The sequence below is a fragment of the Triticum aestivum genome, chromosome 3A (assembly GCF_018294505.1).
Source record: "Triticum aestivum cultivar Chinese Spring chromosome 3A, IWGSC CS RefSeq v2.1, whole genome shotgun sequence".
Classification (NCBI taxonomy): domain Eukaryota; kingdom Viridiplantae; phylum Streptophyta; class Magnoliopsida; order Poales; family Poaceae; genus Triticum; species Triticum aestivum.
This window is the reverse complement of record NC_057800.1, coordinates 715,304,491-715,321,715: the sequence shown is the minus strand read 5'-3', so window position 1 is coordinate 715,321,715 and position 17,225 is coordinate 715,304,491. Positions and strand designations below refer to the sequence as shown.

The following is a 17,225-nucleotide window of genomic DNA, read 5'->3' as shown; positions in this document are numbered from 1 at the left end:
ATAAACAATTTTTAAAAACTAGGAGGTACTGTTTGTGATTTTTTTTTAATTTGCAAACATTTTGAGAACACAAATATGTTTTTAACTTTAAACTTGAAAAGGAAAACATTTTTTAAAACATGTTTAAAAAAATGGGAGGTACTATAGCTAAATTGCTTTAATCTATATCTATTAATAAAACTTGGTGAATTTTTGAAATATGCCCACCTGATGCATTGTTTTAGTTCAATTTATTAAACTAGGGATATGAAATGAATCTTTTTCTTTGTCGCGTCTTCACATACGACCAGTCTCACTCGGCCCAATGACTCCCGTCAAAATGCATGAGGAGTCCAACTAAGATTTCATGGTCTATCTGACACAAACTACTCAATTTACATGATGACACATACATATATTATGTGAAGTGTTTTTTCCTATTATATTAGCCAGATGATTAAAAAAAACTTTGTTCAACGTTCTTGATCTTCGTGGGACATGAAGGTGACTCAACAATTCAGCTATTGGACCTGGCCAACCTTGGTTAGTGACAACTGGTATCGCGACCACCGGCGACGAGGACGACAAAGACGACAAGCGGAAACATGTGTTTGATGTTATATTGAAATGGAGGATGTGGACCCGGGGATAAGGTATTAGTCATGTTTATTATGTTATGGGCATTAGGTGATGTCTTTAGTGATACTCGATGGGTAAAGGGCGTGCGAGGGTTGTTTTCTCCCGTTACAACGCACAGACATGTTTGCTAGTAGTACATATAGCATATTTCTACTATATATATTTGACAAAAGTATACTTTCCGTCCCTTAACTTTTAGTAAACTTTAGATTTAGTCACTCAATTTTGAAACCAGACAATCTGCACCCTCAATTCTTAAAACCGGACAGGTTTTGTCCTTCGCTCAGGTTTTATCTTTCCTTCCGTCTACTCTGGTATGGATATTTTGACAAACATTTGGTGTGCAATGTCTGACGCTGCCAACGACCCGCCCCGCACGGCGTTCATCAGGCTGGTTGTAATAGGGAGTATCATATACTAGTACTACCTCTGTTTCAGTTTACAAGTCCTACGCGTATATCTAGGTTGTCAATTTTATCACCCTAATATAAACTATATAACACAAAAATTATACCTTTTGAAAGTAGAAACTCCGAAGTTTATGTTGGTATATTTTTTGTAATATATGACTTGTATTAGGTTGATCAAATTGACGACCTAGGGGTATACGCACGCTCTGTAAACTGAGAGAGAGGTAGTATCATGCATATGATACTAGTGTATGATAATACCTCCCTAATGCATAATATCATATATTAGTACCATGTAGTACTCTATTTATTGCCATGCATGACACAAAGTAGCATAGCATTTATTATGATACGCTATCATGATATGATACTACACCCTCTCCTTCTTCATTTAATGATATGACATCTCATCAAAATTGCCTAATTAACATACATAATACTAGATATGATACTACCATTACAACCAGCCTCACCACCAGTCTACCACTCGCAGAAACCCGCGCCGGATTCGCCGCCCTCGCTCGGCTCAGTGCACGACTTGGCCTTTGCGTTCAAGTCCTGCGAAGTGGACGGTTCACCGAGGGAGTAGCTAGCCGCAACTCGACGCGTCTCAGCTGCTGCCGTCCTCACTGATTGGCGATAGTGCAGTGTTTAGCCATGTCATCCCGCGGTGGCTCTGTGCGTCGGGGATGCCGAAACTTGCAGCGCTCGTGTCCGGCTTCAGATGTGCCTGCACTGGAAGTCTGGAAGACGCGGATGATATGCAGCAGGAGGAAGCGTGGGTGTCTTAGCTAGTTTAGCTGCATGTTTATTTTCCTTGTGCATGTGCATGCCGTGGGCATGGTATACATAGCTGCATGCGTGTGTGTACACGTCCGGGTCATGCGCTAGGCCACCGGACACACAGGTCACCACCACCTGGCTGTCGCCGCGCACCCTCCTGCGCGGCCTCCGAGCATAGGTCCTTCTCGCCGTACTCGTGCTCGCCGTTTGCTTCTATCGTTGCCAACGACGGCACTGTTGATGCCCCTCCGTCGCCCTGAGCATACACCATTGAGGCCTTGTCCCCGCTCCATGAGCGCGCGTAGTGTAACACCTCGGATATGATTTTCCTAATATGTAATCCAACTCTTGCTGTTTCCAGCGTTAAGTTATTTTATTTTCTCGGGTTCGGGTTTTTGTTTCCGTGTGTTGTTGTCATTGTCATGCATCTCATATCATGTCATCATGTGCATTGCATTTGCATACGTGTTCGTCTCATGCATTCGAGCATTTTCCCCGTTGTCCGTTTTGCATTCCGGCGCTCCGTTCTCCTCCGGTGGTCATATCTACCTTTTTTCGTGTGTGGGGATTAAACATTCCCGGATTGGACCGAGACTTGCCAAGCGGCCTTGGTTTACTACCGGTAGACCGCCTGTCAAGTTTCGTACCATTTGGACTTCGTTCGATGCTCCAACGGTTAACCGAGGGACCGAAAAGGCCTCGTGTGTTGCAGCTCAACACCCCTCCATTTTGGCCCAAAACCCACCAAAACCCTCTCCATCATCTAGAGCGTTCGATCACGATCGCGTGGCCGAAAATCGCACCTCATTTGGACTCTCCTAACTCCCTCTATCTATAAATAGGTGTTCTCTCCCAAAATTTCCAGATCAAACCACCCCCAAACCCTAGCCCCGCTCCATCCGCGCGCCGGACACGTCCGGTCCGCGCCAGACAAATCCCGTCGCCACGCCCGTACCAATCGGCGCGCGACACGTGGCACGCCCCCGCCGCCGCCGCTCTGGCCCGAGAGGCCCAAGTCGGGCCCCCGCGAGCCCGTCGCCCGCGCCGCCCGGTGGCTCCTCCTTCGCCGCCTTCGACTCAGGCGCCGGCCCGCGCCGGCCACCACCTCGCCGCGCCACCGCATCGGCCGGTGCGCCCTCGCCGGACCTCGCCTCCACGCCGCCCCATCGCCGGCGTCCTTCACCGCCGCCTCCACAGCGCCGCCCAAGTCCCACTCCGGCCGGCCCCCGCTTCCCCGTCGAGCTCCGGCGGTCAACCTCCTCCCCGGTGAACAGTTTCCGGCGAGCCTCGAAGTCCGCGCCCGGCTGGATCTAGATCTGGGAAAATATCTCGGTTGACTTTTGCCCGAAACCCTAATTATTTTGCCCATGTTCATCATGTCGTAACTTTGCATCCGTAGCTCCGTTTTGGGCATTTGGCATATCAAAATGTTCATCTTAGAGAGCATATCATTTCATCTCATTGCATCCTTTTCATTTGAGTTCATCTTGATGCCCGAAATGTTGCTGGAAGAATGCTATTTGAGATAATTGTCAGATCTGCTGCTCCAATTAGATATTTGTCATTTTTGCCATGATTTTTGTGTGCATGATATGCCCCTGAGCTCTACATGAGTTTTGTTATATGTTTTGCCATCTATCCAGAGGTGCAACCCATGTATTTTCGTGATGTATGTGGTGACTAGCACAAGCTTGCAAAGTGGCGCAATCGTTAATGCTGATTTCAGAGACTTAGCAATTCCACTAAGTCCTTGATCTGTTTATCTCAATATGCCATATGTTCATGTTGTTTCCTAGTGATCCGTGCCTCTTTTGAGGATGATCAGTAAGGGTGTTTTGTTAATCTTGTAGTACTCTATCCATCCATGTCTTTGTTTGTAATTATGGAGCACTCTAGCTTGAGTCAATCAAGCTCTACTTTTGTCATTTCGTGAATCTGGGCAGATTGTCTACTTGTTAGCGATTTTGCCGAGGATGTTGTAGTTGATCCGTGCATGCTATGTTATTGTTCTTGCCATGTCTGACTTGTATAATATGTATTATTGGTGGGTGCATGCTTAGATTGTCATGAATTGCTCTGTAGTGAGTGCATCGAGCTTGTAAACATGCCTACTTGATATCTGATTTGCATGCTCCAGTTTTTCACTAAGTCTGTGAACTGATTATGTTTTTGCCATGTTCACATGCTTGCAAATGTATTTTCTGATTCCTTTTGGCTCAAGGTCACTAAGGGACTTTTGTTAAGCTCTTTGAGTACCTCCATGCCATGCTTTACTTTGCCATGTTCAGGTCCTGTAGCATATAGTTTTCATGCTCCAAAGTGTGCTACCTGATCTGAAATTCCAGACAAGTGTTAATTTCACCAAGTTTAAAATCTGTTTACCAAATGCATTTTTGCCATGCTTGTTTGAACCTGTTAATGGATGAATTGGCCGTAGCTCAGTGTTCCTCTTTTGTTAAGAATCATGAATGGATCCCCGCCATGTATTTTGATGCCATATTTGGGTGTTGTAGCATGTTCATCTTGTTGCATTTAGATGGCTATGTGTTGTATAACGCAGACCGGTGCCATATTTGAATTGCTTGTCATTTCCAAACCGTAACTCCGATTCCGGCGTTCTTTATACCGTTTTCAAGCGATTTCATCTCACCTTTCCAGTGGCACACTTGGATTTCCAAGTTGAGGCCAGGTTCATGTATTCCTTGTCAAATCTTGCATATGCATCACATGTTGCATCCCGCATAGCATACCATGTTTGCATCATATTGTTTGAGCTTTGCACGTGGTTGATTGTGTCCTTGTTGCTTGTTTGTCTTGTTTGGGTAGAGGCGGGAGACGAGTTCGCTAACGAGGAGCCCGTTGAGTTTGCTTTCGAGGATCCAGTCAACTCTGACAACCTTGCAAGCAAGATGATCATACCCTCGAAATCACTACTATCTTTGCTTTGCTAGATGCTCGCTCTTTTGCTATGCCTATGCTATGATGCCTACCACTTGCTTGTCATGCCTCCCAAATTGCCATGTCAAACCTCTAACCCACCATGTCCTAGCAAACCGTTGATTGGCTATGTTACCGCTTTGCTCAGCCCCTCTTATAGTGTTGCTAGTTGCAGGTGAAGATTGGAGACCGTTCCTTGTTGGAACATTATTTACTTGTTGGGATATCATTATATTATCTTGTTATCTTAATGCATCTATATACTTGGTAAAGGGTGAAAGGCTCGGCCTCTCGCCTAGTGTTTTGTTCCACTCTTGCTGCCCTAGTTTCCGTCATATCGGTGTTATGTGGTCCTGGATTTTGCGTTCCTTACACGGTTGGGTGATAATGGGAACCCCTTGATAGTTCGCCTTGATTAAAGCTTTTCCAGCAATGCCCAACCTTGGTTTTACCATTTGCCACCTAGCCTCTTTTTCCCTTGAGTTTCCGGAGCCCGAGGGTCATCTTATTTAAACCCCCCCGGGCCAGTGCTCCTCTGAGTGTTGGTCCGAACCAGGCAGCCTGCGGGGCCACCTCGGGGAAACTCGAGGGCTGGTTTTACTCGTAGCTTGACCTATCTGAGTGTGCCCTGAGAACGAGATATGTGCAGCTCCTATCGGGATTTGTTGGCACATTCGGGCGGTGTTGCTGGATTTGTTTTAACTTGTCGAAGTGTCTTGTAGAACTGGGATACCGAGTCTGATCGGAATGTCTCGGGAGAAGGTCTATTCCTTCGTTGACCGTGAGAGCTTGTCATGGGCTAAGTTGGGACTCCCCTGCAGGGATTTGAACTTTTGAAAGCCGTGCCCGCGGTTATGGGCAGATGGGAATTTGTTAATGTTCGATTGTAGATAACTTGAACCTTAACTTAATTAAAATGAATCAACTGTATGAGTTACCGTGATGGTCTCTTCTCGGCGGAGTCCGGGAAGTGAACACGGTGTTGGAGTAATGCTTGCCGCAGGTTGTTCTCTAGTTATTTGTTCGCGCTTTGCCTTCTCCTCTCGCTCTTTTTTGCGAACAAGTTAGCCACCATATATGCTAGTCGCTTGCTGCAGCTCCACATTTTTACCTTGCCTTACCTATAAGCTTAAATAGTCTTGATCGCGAGGGTGCGAGATTGCTGAGTCCCTGTGGCTCACAGATTATTTCCAAACCAGATGCAGGGCCTGATGACTCCGTTCCAGATGACGCGCTTGAGCTCAAGTGGGAGTTCGACGAGGACTCACGCCGTTACTATGTGTCTTTCCCTGACGATTAGTAGTGGTGCCCAGTTGGGGCGATCGGGACCGTGTCGCATGTTGGGTTTATCTTTTATTTTGACGCCGTAGTCGGGCCATGAGTGTTTGATTGATGTAATGCTATTTATGTACTTTGATTGACATGGCGAGTGTAAGCCAACTATGTTCCTCCCCTTTTATTATCTATATTACATGGGATGTTGTGAAGATTGTCTAACTTACGACATTGCTTTCAATGCGGTTATGCCTCTAAGTCGTGCCTCGACACGTGGGAGATATAGCCGCATCTAGGGCGTTACACGTAGGCAGAGGAACTTGTTGACTGAGCACACGCGATGTCAAGCTCAGCCTAGAGCCCTAGATGTGCACCATTTGCGGTGAGCATGGTGCGGGTTTCAACGCGCTTCGATGCCGACGACCTGCAACGCTGCGTCGCCTCGTCATCTGGCTCCAGTACGAGCGCCGCGAGGACGAGTTTGACCGCCGCCGCTGCTCGATACCTGTAGCCGGACAACCTCGCTCCTCGAATGTGTCCGCTCCGTGGTCTTCCCCATGAAATCCTCCGGCGATGAATCGTACACCGGTGATGGCGTCACCAATGGCGGCTCCAGGAATTTGCAACCAGGTATTCATGTGTATTCATTTTGTCAAAATCATTGTTGTTTTTCGAAAGTTGTCGCAGTTTTACCAAAATCAACACTATTTTATAAAAATCATGGGTATTCACATGAAAACCCAAGAATACCCTTAGCGCCGCCCCTAGGCGTCATTGGTCAACATGGCCATGGACGGCAACATTCATTCGCTCGTGGTCATGTTCCTCCAAGAGGGCACCATCGCCAGCAGCTCCATATCTTGCACGCCAAGTGCTTGATAGAATGCCCACATTAGAGATAAATCAAAGGGGAGAAATAGATTGCCACATGGACTAGAACCAGTCAAAACCGTGCCGAGTCAGCACAAAACCAGCTTTGGTGTGATAGCGGTACGAAACTTGTCCGGTTTCAAGAGCTCAGGGTGTAAGTTGTCCAGTTTCGAAGTTAAGGGATCAAATCTAGACTTCGTCAAAAGTTGAGGGACGAAAAATATACTTTTCTCTATATGTTTTCAACCACATTTTCTTGGATCTATTCCACGCTTTTCAGTGATGTCCTTTCAGTGGCAGACGGTGTCGCGGAGTCGCTGCACATAAAGCATGCATGGATCACAAAAAGTTCATAACTGCCTCAATTTCCTCCTCTTTATTCATGACAGACGATATATAACACCACCTGGAATGGTTGCATTGCACTACTCTTGCATGAATCGATGTTATGACATGCATTCTCGTTACACTTCACTGCTGCAATATACGTGCAGCTTATTTAGGCTGACAATATGTCGACGTGTACGTATATTGTATCCACGTTACACTTCACTCCTGCACTATACGCAGCTTATTTAGGTTGACAGTGCACGTGTGTACATACGGGCGCATGTATGGACGACGCAGCCAGACTAACGGAACTGGATAGGGTACGCCGGCGACTTGTCCGGGTTGAACAGCCCGAAGTGCTTCTCGGTGAGCTGCCCGGTCTTGAAGTTCTCGTTGAACATGGCGAAGATGTACGTCTCCAGCGCGCCGGGCCTCTTGGGCGTGCCCCCGCCGACGTGGTCGATCAGCCCCTGGTTGTACGCCCTCGCGTTGTCCGCCGTCGCCGCGAACCCGCTCGCCGACGGCCACCCGCTCTCCGAAACCACCACCCTCACCCCCGGCGCGCCGGCCCGCTCCAGCGCCGCCACCAGGGCGTCCACCATGGCGTCGAACAGGCACGTGTAGGTCAGCCCGTTGTTCTGGTCGCGCACCGTGGTGCCCGGCCGGAACGTCGCGTAGTTCAGCTGGATGTCCCGCGGGTTGTCCTTGTAGGCGAAGTAGGGGTACACGTTGGCCAGCAGCGGCGCGCCGGTGCTCGCCAGGAGCCGGGCCACGTCCGTCATGTAGGCCTGCGCGAACACGCCGTTGGAGGGCGGGAAGGTGTTGGTCACCGCGTCGAACCGGATCGAGGTGGACACCTTGATGGCGCCGAGGCCGGCGCCGGCGAGGGCCGCGTTGAGGTTCCGTATGGCCGGGACGATGTTCTGCGTGTCGCCGCCCAGGACCTCGTTGCCGGCGGCGATGTACTTGATGTTCACCGCCGGATAGTAGGGCCTGACGTTATCCCGGACCCAGTTCGCGGCGTTGGAGGCGTTGGCGGCGAGGCTGGCCAGCACGTCGGTGCCGCCGACGTCGAGGATGAGGCCGATGCCGGAGCCGCGGAGCGCGGAGAGGGCCTTGGCGTCGGCGAAGTAGATGCGCATGCCGGTGAGGCCCTTGGACCTGTAGAGCTGCACCACCTCGTTGGCCGGCGGGAGGTTGTTGGCGACCACGCCGTAGCAGACGCCGATCGTCATGGCTAGCTACGGGATCAAGGTTTCAGCTGGGTCTCTGCTGGCTAAAATTTCTGGTCGATGCTTTGCTCTCCCTGCTGCTGCGATAAGAAACGCCATTAGCTAGGATTACTTATAGTACATGGGAGAGATGAGAGATGCGTGCATGTGATATGCTTGCATCATTAGACGGTTCCTTATTCCACCATCTCATCTCATCTCATCGTCCATGATAGATTGATAGGGGCTCCCCATCTTCCTAGCTAATTAGGTGTCACCTCAGCCTGGTCATCCTAGCCTTAGTATTCCATGATCCGTAACGACAAGTCGATGACAGAGGCTGCTACCGTGCCGAATTTTCAATTATATAGTTTTATACAAAATTGGAAACTTGTTGGACTTTTCGTCGACAACTAGTTGGGTACGTACATACATCAATGTCCATTATTTAGTTTTTGAAAATCGTCGTGGACTAAGTCTGGCCGCCTATGTGGGTATAGTAAGCTCATGCTCATTCATGCACAATACTCCGTTGACAATGTTGCAATGGCGGATGAGATCGAATTTAAGTTGACAGTGATGAGCTAGCTGAATCTTACAAGACCCGATCGGCTGCTCACATGATTGGTCGTACGTGTCTTTTTCTTCTATACTACTATTAAAAAAGCAAACATTTTCTTTCTTAAAACCACCCGTCAAGTGTACCCAGTCTGATTACTACCGCCAGATTACCCCATTTAGTTAGCTCTAATAGCTCGGATTAATCTAACCGCACTTACCTGCCGAGCAGACGAAATGTTCTGCCCCACGCACAATCAATCCATCCACCCACCCACCCACGAGGGAAAAGGAGAAAATAACTCCAGCCCTGCATCACCTTGATCCCCTCCGTGATTTTCTCTCATTTTGCTTTCTTCCTCTCTAATCGGCTCCCGTGATTGCACACTCAGCCTCGCCCGCCGCCTGCTGTCCTCGCCGCTCACAACGAGCACTTCTTACCAACGCAGCCGCCGCGGATGCCGATGAGCGCACGCCGCTGACGCTGGGGACATCGCAGTTCGGATGCCGCCGCCGACTCACCCCATCGTCGTGCGCCCCACCCGTCCGCTCGCGTATTCTCATCGAAGAAGATGACTAGATCCTCGGCCACGCCACCGTCCTCTCCCCGTCGTCGCGCGCCTCCGCCTATCGTTCCTCTGCAGCTTATCCAGTCCCGACCGCCGGAGAGTCTCGCTGCTGGGCACAAGTACCTTACAGTCGCATTGTGCTTCTCCACTGGGGCAGCGTACGTACATCTTGGAAGTAAGTGGCCGCCAATCCAATTGATGTATTTCTCTGCACTTGATTTCAGTTGCTTTTTGACAGTGGTCTGAAGAAGCATCCTTTTTAGTGTACCTTATTATAGCATGACGATCATCTTTCTGATATGAGATCTAATGATGTCTGCAATGCTACACTTAATACGCACGGAATCTGGTGATCCTTGCAGGTAGATGGCTTAAATCCAAGCCTATTAGAATGGTTTCAACTTCCTGAATTTATGATGTGTTCTGTTAGACAAATAATTGTAATTTAGTTAGTTCATGTGCACTTGGCAAATCAACCAGTTATTTTGAGCCTCCCCCGCAATAAATAAAAATATATTTGTGTCTGAGGGCCAATAATCACATATGCTCTTCATATAGGAAATGGGTTGCTTCTATTCTGCTCCATCTCAAGCTTTAATTTTTGTAAGCACATGTCAGTCAGATGTTTTCTAGAGGTGCTTCATCAATGTTTTTTTCAGTTAAAAAACAAGTTTGAGGATATTGTAAAGACTTGCATCTACTCCCTTCGTTCTGAATTGCTTGTCTTGGATTTGTCTAGATACGGATGTATCTAGACTCATTTTAGTGCTAGATACCTCCGTATCTAGACAAATCTAAGACAAGTAATTCGGAACGGAGGGAATAGGAGATATAATAACCTAGATACCATTTAAATTTGCAAGGTTGAGAAGAGAATACAACTCGAAGAATGTCCATGTGTTTAATTGCTATTTGTTATCGCGCTTTCCAGTGTTAATTGCGGGATAGTGCATTTTACCCATGGCGTTCGGTTGCTCGACAAGATATCCTTGGGCCTTTTTCTTGTAACTATGGAACTAAGGCTGTAATGCATAATTACTTGGCATGTGTCAGCCATTCTGAATAATCTCTAATTTTGATCTGCTCAGTCACACTAGGATTTACAGAGAGTGTGCAATGGAGGTTCTTCCATTTACGAATTCATGATCCCAGCCTTCTCTTTCCTGATTGAAAAGAAAACATATTATGATTGCCTTTTCTGATAGTATCTTTTGAGTTAGCATGCAATCACACAGTTAAATGCTCCAAGATTAGGCCACCAAAACTGAACTTATGACTATATGTGTGTATGAAAAACCGTTAATATCTCTTGTTTGAGTAAACTCTGGAACTACTGGAGATTAGATTCTCTGGCTTTGGTGATTATACATTTTATAGGTTATCGTTTCTCGGGAAGAGATCTTGCCTAGGTGTTGCGGATCGAAGAAGACTTAGACGTGTGTGTGTTTCGATTAATCCATGTGTGTATATTCTAGGAGCTGCAGAAGGTTAGGTTCCGCTACCTCCATATAAGATTATAAGGTAAACAAAAATTGTAAAGTTTTTAAATGCAGTAAAATTAACATGTACTTCCAAACATGATGTGATATCTCAATTGAATTTTTGGAAAATCTACAGAAGTCTTTCAGTGATATATACTGACTGTAATTTTTGTGAATTTGTTCCAACATACTGATTAAAATGGCTAATTCTATAGGTTCGTGTAGAACCCAGCGGAGTTTAGTGGCGCATATCAGGTAAATAATCCTAACACAGTCAGACGTATTATTGAGTGGTAGTGTATTCTCACTGAGTTCACATTCACATTTGAAAATTTAATGTCGTACCATATACAGTGGTGGTAAAGGCACACTTTCCCAAGCAATTGTAACAATGTAGCATTGGAATTGGAGATTGTTAACATATCTATCACCCTCTTTTGATGATCTCTTTTCAATGCTAATACCGATCTTAAAAAGTTACAATGCTGGTTCGGTTGATGGTGGCATTGGTGTGAGTCTAAGAGCACCATGATTTCTTGCTTTTATTTGCTGACGATTGCCAAATCTTTTGTGAAAGCTGATAGGTGGAGTGCGCATAGATTGAATTCCATCCGCTTACAGCCTTGCTCTGGCCAGAGTGGTACTAAAATGAAGAGTTCGGTGTTTTTCAGCCTCAACAGTACATATCAAATTCAATTGAGGTGAGGATTGAATTGCAAATAGAGTGGGAGGTTCTTTCATAGTAGATTGGTTATTTGAGCTAAATCTAAAATACAGGGGTGGTGTGAAAGTAAATTGTTCTCGTGCAGCAAAAAGTCTGAAATTGGCAACCTGTCCTCGAAGTGCATCGCAAACTTGGTGTGCTATTGTGAATGGAAGAGATGTTTGCTAAAGTTGGGTTTGATTTGTAGGGTTGGAAATGGTCGAACTCAATATAGCAAACCAAATGGATTTCTAAAGCAAAATTCAATGCAACCGAGGGGGAGAATAGCAGCTACACGGGTACAGTTGGTTTCAAGTTTAATTGATGCTGATTTGGGGCAATGGAACAAGGATTTAATTAAGGAGGTGTTCATGCCGACAGATGTGTACACATTCTTCTGAATGCCAAGACCCCATAATTATGCGGATGGCTTCTGGTCTTGGGCATGGAAGATTAGGCATGGAACCATTCGGGATATTTCACAGTTCGCTCTGCATATACTAAGCCCTAATACAGAGAAAGGTAGAAGGTGAGATGCAGAAGAGGGTACTTTCAGGTGCAGAGAATAAGTGGAATGTACCGTTGAGTGGCCGGTGTTACAAAATATTTTACCAAGTTCCGTTGTTACAAAATATTTTACCAAGTTTCAGTGAACTGAAAATGAGACACATCAAGAACTTAGTATATGCCCTATGTCTGCTCATGAATAGAATAATATGTACCTTGTTGTGGTTAGTTTCCATCATGCAAAGCTATTCTGTAATACAACCGTTGACATTTTATATCTTAAATTTCGCAGGCTATGTCCAATGACATGGTTGGCTGATGTACTGAGCATGCTATTGTTAGTAAGAAAGATGCTCCTATTTCGGTTTCCGTCCTGTGGGCAATATGGAGCAGTCGGAATAAGTACACATGAGGCAATTCAGTGCAAACAGTGCATTTCATGGAGCTTTCATAAGAGTGTGCGTGCTTTCTAATTCCCTGGCAAGAGTGTTGCCAGTGAAGAGCAAGCGAAGTGGTGTCCATCGAAAGCATGATGAAAATAAACAGTGATGGTGCTCTTGATTTTCTGGTGCGGACTGATTGTGTGTGACCATGATGGAAGATTTCAAGCAGCCGCCTGCAAAAGGCATGATAACATAATAGGTCTATTTACCATTGGAGCTCCTGGCATGCGAAGATGCCATGTTGTTGACCCAAGAAAGAGACTATCATAGAGTGGTGATTGAGACCTATTGCCAGTCAGTTGTTCATCTTTGGCTGGATAGTTAGGAGGAGCTATCAATGGGTGCTCAGCTAATTCATGAATTGCAGGCCTACAAGTCTTTGTTCCGGTGTTTGGAGCTTCTTTTCACAAAGCGAGAGAGGAATAAAGCAGCCCATAGATGTACAAGTCTTCATTTCAGATCCATGGTTTTTGTGTCGACATTATAGGCACTTGTTTGGTCTATGGAATAAAAATATGGACTTAAACATAAAAAATAAGATAAATCATTGATTGAACAAAAGATATTACCTAAGTGATCCGGTGCACTTTGTGACCAATGTCCTCAATTGTGATGAAAGATTCTGTTTTTTGTTGCCTGAAACACCCCTAGCTAAATTTTATGTATCAAGACGGGCATTGCACGTGCAACTTTACTAGTGTGTACCTAGTCGTTGATCATTTCACACATGCATCTGTGTGCATGCAGCAGCTTGGCGCTGCGTACACGCCTTGGCCCGGCCGGTCACCCTCATTCCCTCAATCACGTTTATCTTTTATTGCCTATTAATACGTGTCGCTGACGAATTTATATATGGACTGCATTTTGTGATGATATGCTAGGCGAGCGCGGTGTCAGCCGGCTAGAGCGGGGAAAATAAGCCTCCTCTGATCCTGCCCGTTGGATATGACTTACATCACGATCAGAGGGCGTCCAAATCCAAGCAGTGCAAAGTAAATCTGGTTGCAGCATTTGGGTCGTGCACGCAAATGCAATATTGTTGCAACTGGTTACATCAAGTCGCTAGGTGTAGGCCAATCTTAGAAAAGAAGTCACTAGGTAGGCCGGCCACAAAGAGAAGGGTATAGAGCGAGAGGCTTCTTACGAGGGCTACAAAGACAAAGAGATTTGGAGGTCGTTTCTACCAAATTATGGCTGTCCGTTTCAAAAATAGAATAAAATTATGGTTGTTAATCTTGCAGGAAGTCCCTCCCACTTCGCCCCTTGTGTGACTTTAGCTGCCACTATGGCAAATCACGCTCTGGTGCAAGGAATTTGGACTGGACGAACCCACATTTTTTTTCGATAAAGGGAATTTCATTGAATTGAAATATTGAGTTGATACAATCGCATCATAGAATGCCCGGCCTCTGCATAAGGCTGGTCACAATAGGCAAGAACATAGTCTAGTAACTTACACACTTCCCTAGATTATGTTACTACCTCCACAGTGGGTAGGAACATCTATGTAGTGTCATGCAACAATGTATTTATTAGGTTATAGACTCATTGTTTCTTGGAGTGTATGATGTTCCGGTAACTTAGCTAGTTACCACAAGCACCTCTCTCTTCATTAAATATGTGACACATAAGCAAAGTTGTATTGGAGTGTGTGATGTTACTCCTAAGTTCCTCCCCATTGTGACCAGCCTAACTAGATGCACACAACCAACAAGTGCAAAAACCGAAAAAGGAATTTGGACTGGACGAATCCGCATGCCAAGTTTAGTTTGCAACCAAAATGTTCTCATACAAGTCATTGACCGCGAGTGCTATAGACATGGGCCTAGTGCGAGCTAGATACCCCCTTTGCCCGGAAGAGTAAAGCAGACATGGAAGGAAATGCAATCCCATCCGATTGTGGCCACATAGTGCAAATAGGTACGTCTTGGCTTTGGCATCACACTCGACAAACCCGACCTCGCCCCTATGGCCAATGTTGGATCCTTTGCACTCTTTGCCGGTGGCACCGGATGAACCCTATAAATTGGGGTAAAGGAGGAGGTCATGCAGATTCCTTAAAAAATCAAGAATATGGGGGAGAACGAGTGGGTCTCGCCTTCTCTCGCAATATCAGGAGAGGGACGAGACGGAGGATAGCGTCATGGGGAGACCGTGAAACAAGAGAAGTGCCGAATGAAATAGGGCCTAAACCGGTTGACAAAGCATGATTAGGCGAGATAAATCAATGGTTCAATTGTATTAGGAGGTTAGTTGTACCAAAATAGGTGTTCTATTTTAGTAAAAAAATAATTTAGAGGGGATGCATTTTCTTAGTGGAACATGGGACTTTTATTAAGGAATAATGTTCAAATACATACATATGAGATCATGTGTACTAAGCTAGACATGACGACTAACATCCAGAGAGGCTCCGGAGTGAGAAAGGTTGGGTGAAAGTAGTAGCTTTGGGGCGTATATTTAAAGTTGGGCCCGGGCTCACCTAATCTGGTTGAAAAAAAAATCAGAAAAAGAATACGAAAACGTTTTGACGATTTCTAAATGTTCTTGACAGGTAACATGTGTCTAACAGCGTGCACATTCTCATCGACGAACGACATTCATAGTGGTCTGTGCGGGAAAAACAATCGATGCTCTAGCATGCTTTTAAAAATAGCATTTCTAGAGCACTGACTTTTTGTTGATCCTCGATTAGGTGTCACCTCAGCCTGCTCATCCTAGCATATTATCGTTCCAAATTTTCCATAACGATGATGAGTCGATGACAGAGGCTGCTATCGTGCCAAATTTTCATTTATATAGTATTCCCTCCGTCCAAAATAAGTGACTCAAGTTTGTACTAACTTTATACTAAAGCTAGTACAAAGTTGAGTCATTTATTTTGGGACGGAGGAAGTACTATACAAAACTGGAAACTTGCTGGACTTTTCGTCAACAACTAGTTGGGTACGTACATACATCAATGGCCATTATTTAGTTCTTGAAATCTTTCGTGGACAAAGTCTAGCCGCCTATGCATGTGAGTATAGTAAGCTCATGCCCCATGCATCCACAATAATACCCCGTTGACAGTGTTAAAGTACTTAAATTGGTGGATGAGATCGAATTTAAGTAAGATATGATGATAGTGATGAGCTAGCTGAATCTTACAACACCCGGTCGTCTGCTCACATGCATGATCGGTAGTACGTACGTGTCTTTTTCTTACACCTACTCGAGTCGTCGTTGATCATTTTGCACATGCATCTGTGTGCATGCAGCAGCTTGGCGCTGCGTGCACGCCTTGGCCCGGCCGGTCACCCTCATTCCATCAATCACGTTTAACTTTTTATTGCCTATTAATACGTGTCGGTAACGAATTTATGAAGTGTATTGTGATGATATGCTAGGCCAGCGCTAGGTGTCAACCGGCCAGAGCGAGAAAAGTAAGCCTCCTCTGATCCTGCCCGAGCTAGTTACAGAGGAAAACTTTCTATGGAGTGGCGTGATCATCCTCCTGACTCCTTGATCCCCTCTCTTATAACATAGATGATTATTGTTTAACAAATGTCGCCGAAGTTCAAAAAAAAAGTCACTAGGTAAGTAGGTAAACCGGCCACAAAGAGAAGAAGGGTAGAGCGAGATGCTTGTTTAGGCTAAGGACAACAATGACAGAGATATTTGGAGATCGTTTCTACAAAATTGTGTCTGTCAATCATGCGAAAAAAGCACATATCCGTTCGCCCCTCCGTGCCGCGTCAGGTGCCACAATGGAAAATCCCGTTTGGGTGCATGTAGGTTCGGACTCGGCTGAACCCGCACCCCAAACATGTGAAGGAAATGCAATAGTACCTCTTGACACCGGCAAAATAGTGCAATAATACCTTTTGACACCGGCAAATAGTGCAATAGTACCTATTGACATTGCAAACATTTCAACGAATCCAACCTCATCCCCATGGCCAATTTGACTATTTCCCAGCGGCACTAGACAAACCCTAGAACTTGGGGTTAAGGTGGAGCTAGTGCGTATTCCTTCAAAAATCAAAAGAATGGGGAATATACGAGTGGGAGCCACCTAGGTTTACACCAATTGTGGATTCCTTCGAAAATCAAAAAGATGGGGAAGATTCGAGTAGGAGTCAACTAAGTTTACGTCATTTCTGGATAAACTTGGGAATAGTTTCAAACCCAGATCTTCAAGGTAGCACTGCCATTGTTGCCGCTGTCTCTGGCTGCATGAGGAGAAGGGCGAGACAGAGGAAGGTATCATGGGTAGATAGCAAAACGGGAGAAGTGCCGAATGAACCAGGTCCTAAACCGGTTGACTAAGCATGATTAGGGAAGATAAAAAGGCCAGTTCAGTTGTATAGTAGGTTAATTGCACCTAACTAGGTGTTTTATTGTAGTAAAAAATATGTTAAGGGAGGATGCAATTTTTGTAGTCAAACTTTATGTAGGAATAATGTTCAAAGGCATACATATGATATGAGAGTATCAAGCCAAACATGACGACCAACATGCAGAGTGGCCTCAGAGTGATAGAGGTTG

The 17,225-nt window shown here is 45.6% G+C and overlaps 2 protein-coding genes across 4 annotated transcripts; one reads left to right on the top strand and one right to left on the bottom strand.

The window, feature by feature from the left end:
* Positions 1–7,246: 7,246 nt before the first annotated feature.
* On the bottom strand, positions 7,247–8,660 carry LOC123063435 (glucan endo-1,3-beta-glucosidase GI). Its single transcript, XM_044487217.1, has one exon. The coding sequence runs from the start codon at positions 8,456–8,458 to the stop codon at positions 7,526–7,528; it is 933 nt and encodes a 310-aa protein (XP_044343152.1). The 5' UTR covers positions 8,459–8,660; the 3' UTR covers positions 7,247–7,525.
* Positions 8,661–9,273: 613 nt separating this feature from the next.
* Positions 9,274–13,332, top strand: LOC123063442 (uncharacterized). 3 transcript variants are annotated; one of them, XM_044487228.1, is made up of 6 exons: positions 9,274–9,736; positions 11,258–11,297; positions 11,627–11,743; positions 11,954–12,044; positions 12,127–12,274; positions 12,545–13,332. In XM_044487228.1, exons 1-5 carry the CDS (start codon positions 9,565–9,567, stop codon positions 12,247–12,249), a joined length of 543 nt encoding a protein of 180 aa, XP_044343163.1. In that variant the 5' UTR covers positions 9,274–9,564; the 3' UTR covers positions 12,250–12,274; positions 12,545–13,332. The 3 variants fall into 3 exon arrangements, 2 of the variants coding, with proteins under 2 accessions (XP_044343163.1, XP_044343162.1); XM_044487227.1 differs by lacking the exon at positions 12,545–13,332 and having other exon boundaries at positions 12,127–12,536; XR_006430329.1 differs by lacking the exon at positions 12,545–13,332 and having other exon boundaries at positions 11,620–11,743; positions 11,954–12,536.
* Positions 13,333–17,225: the final 3,893 nt, after the last annotated feature.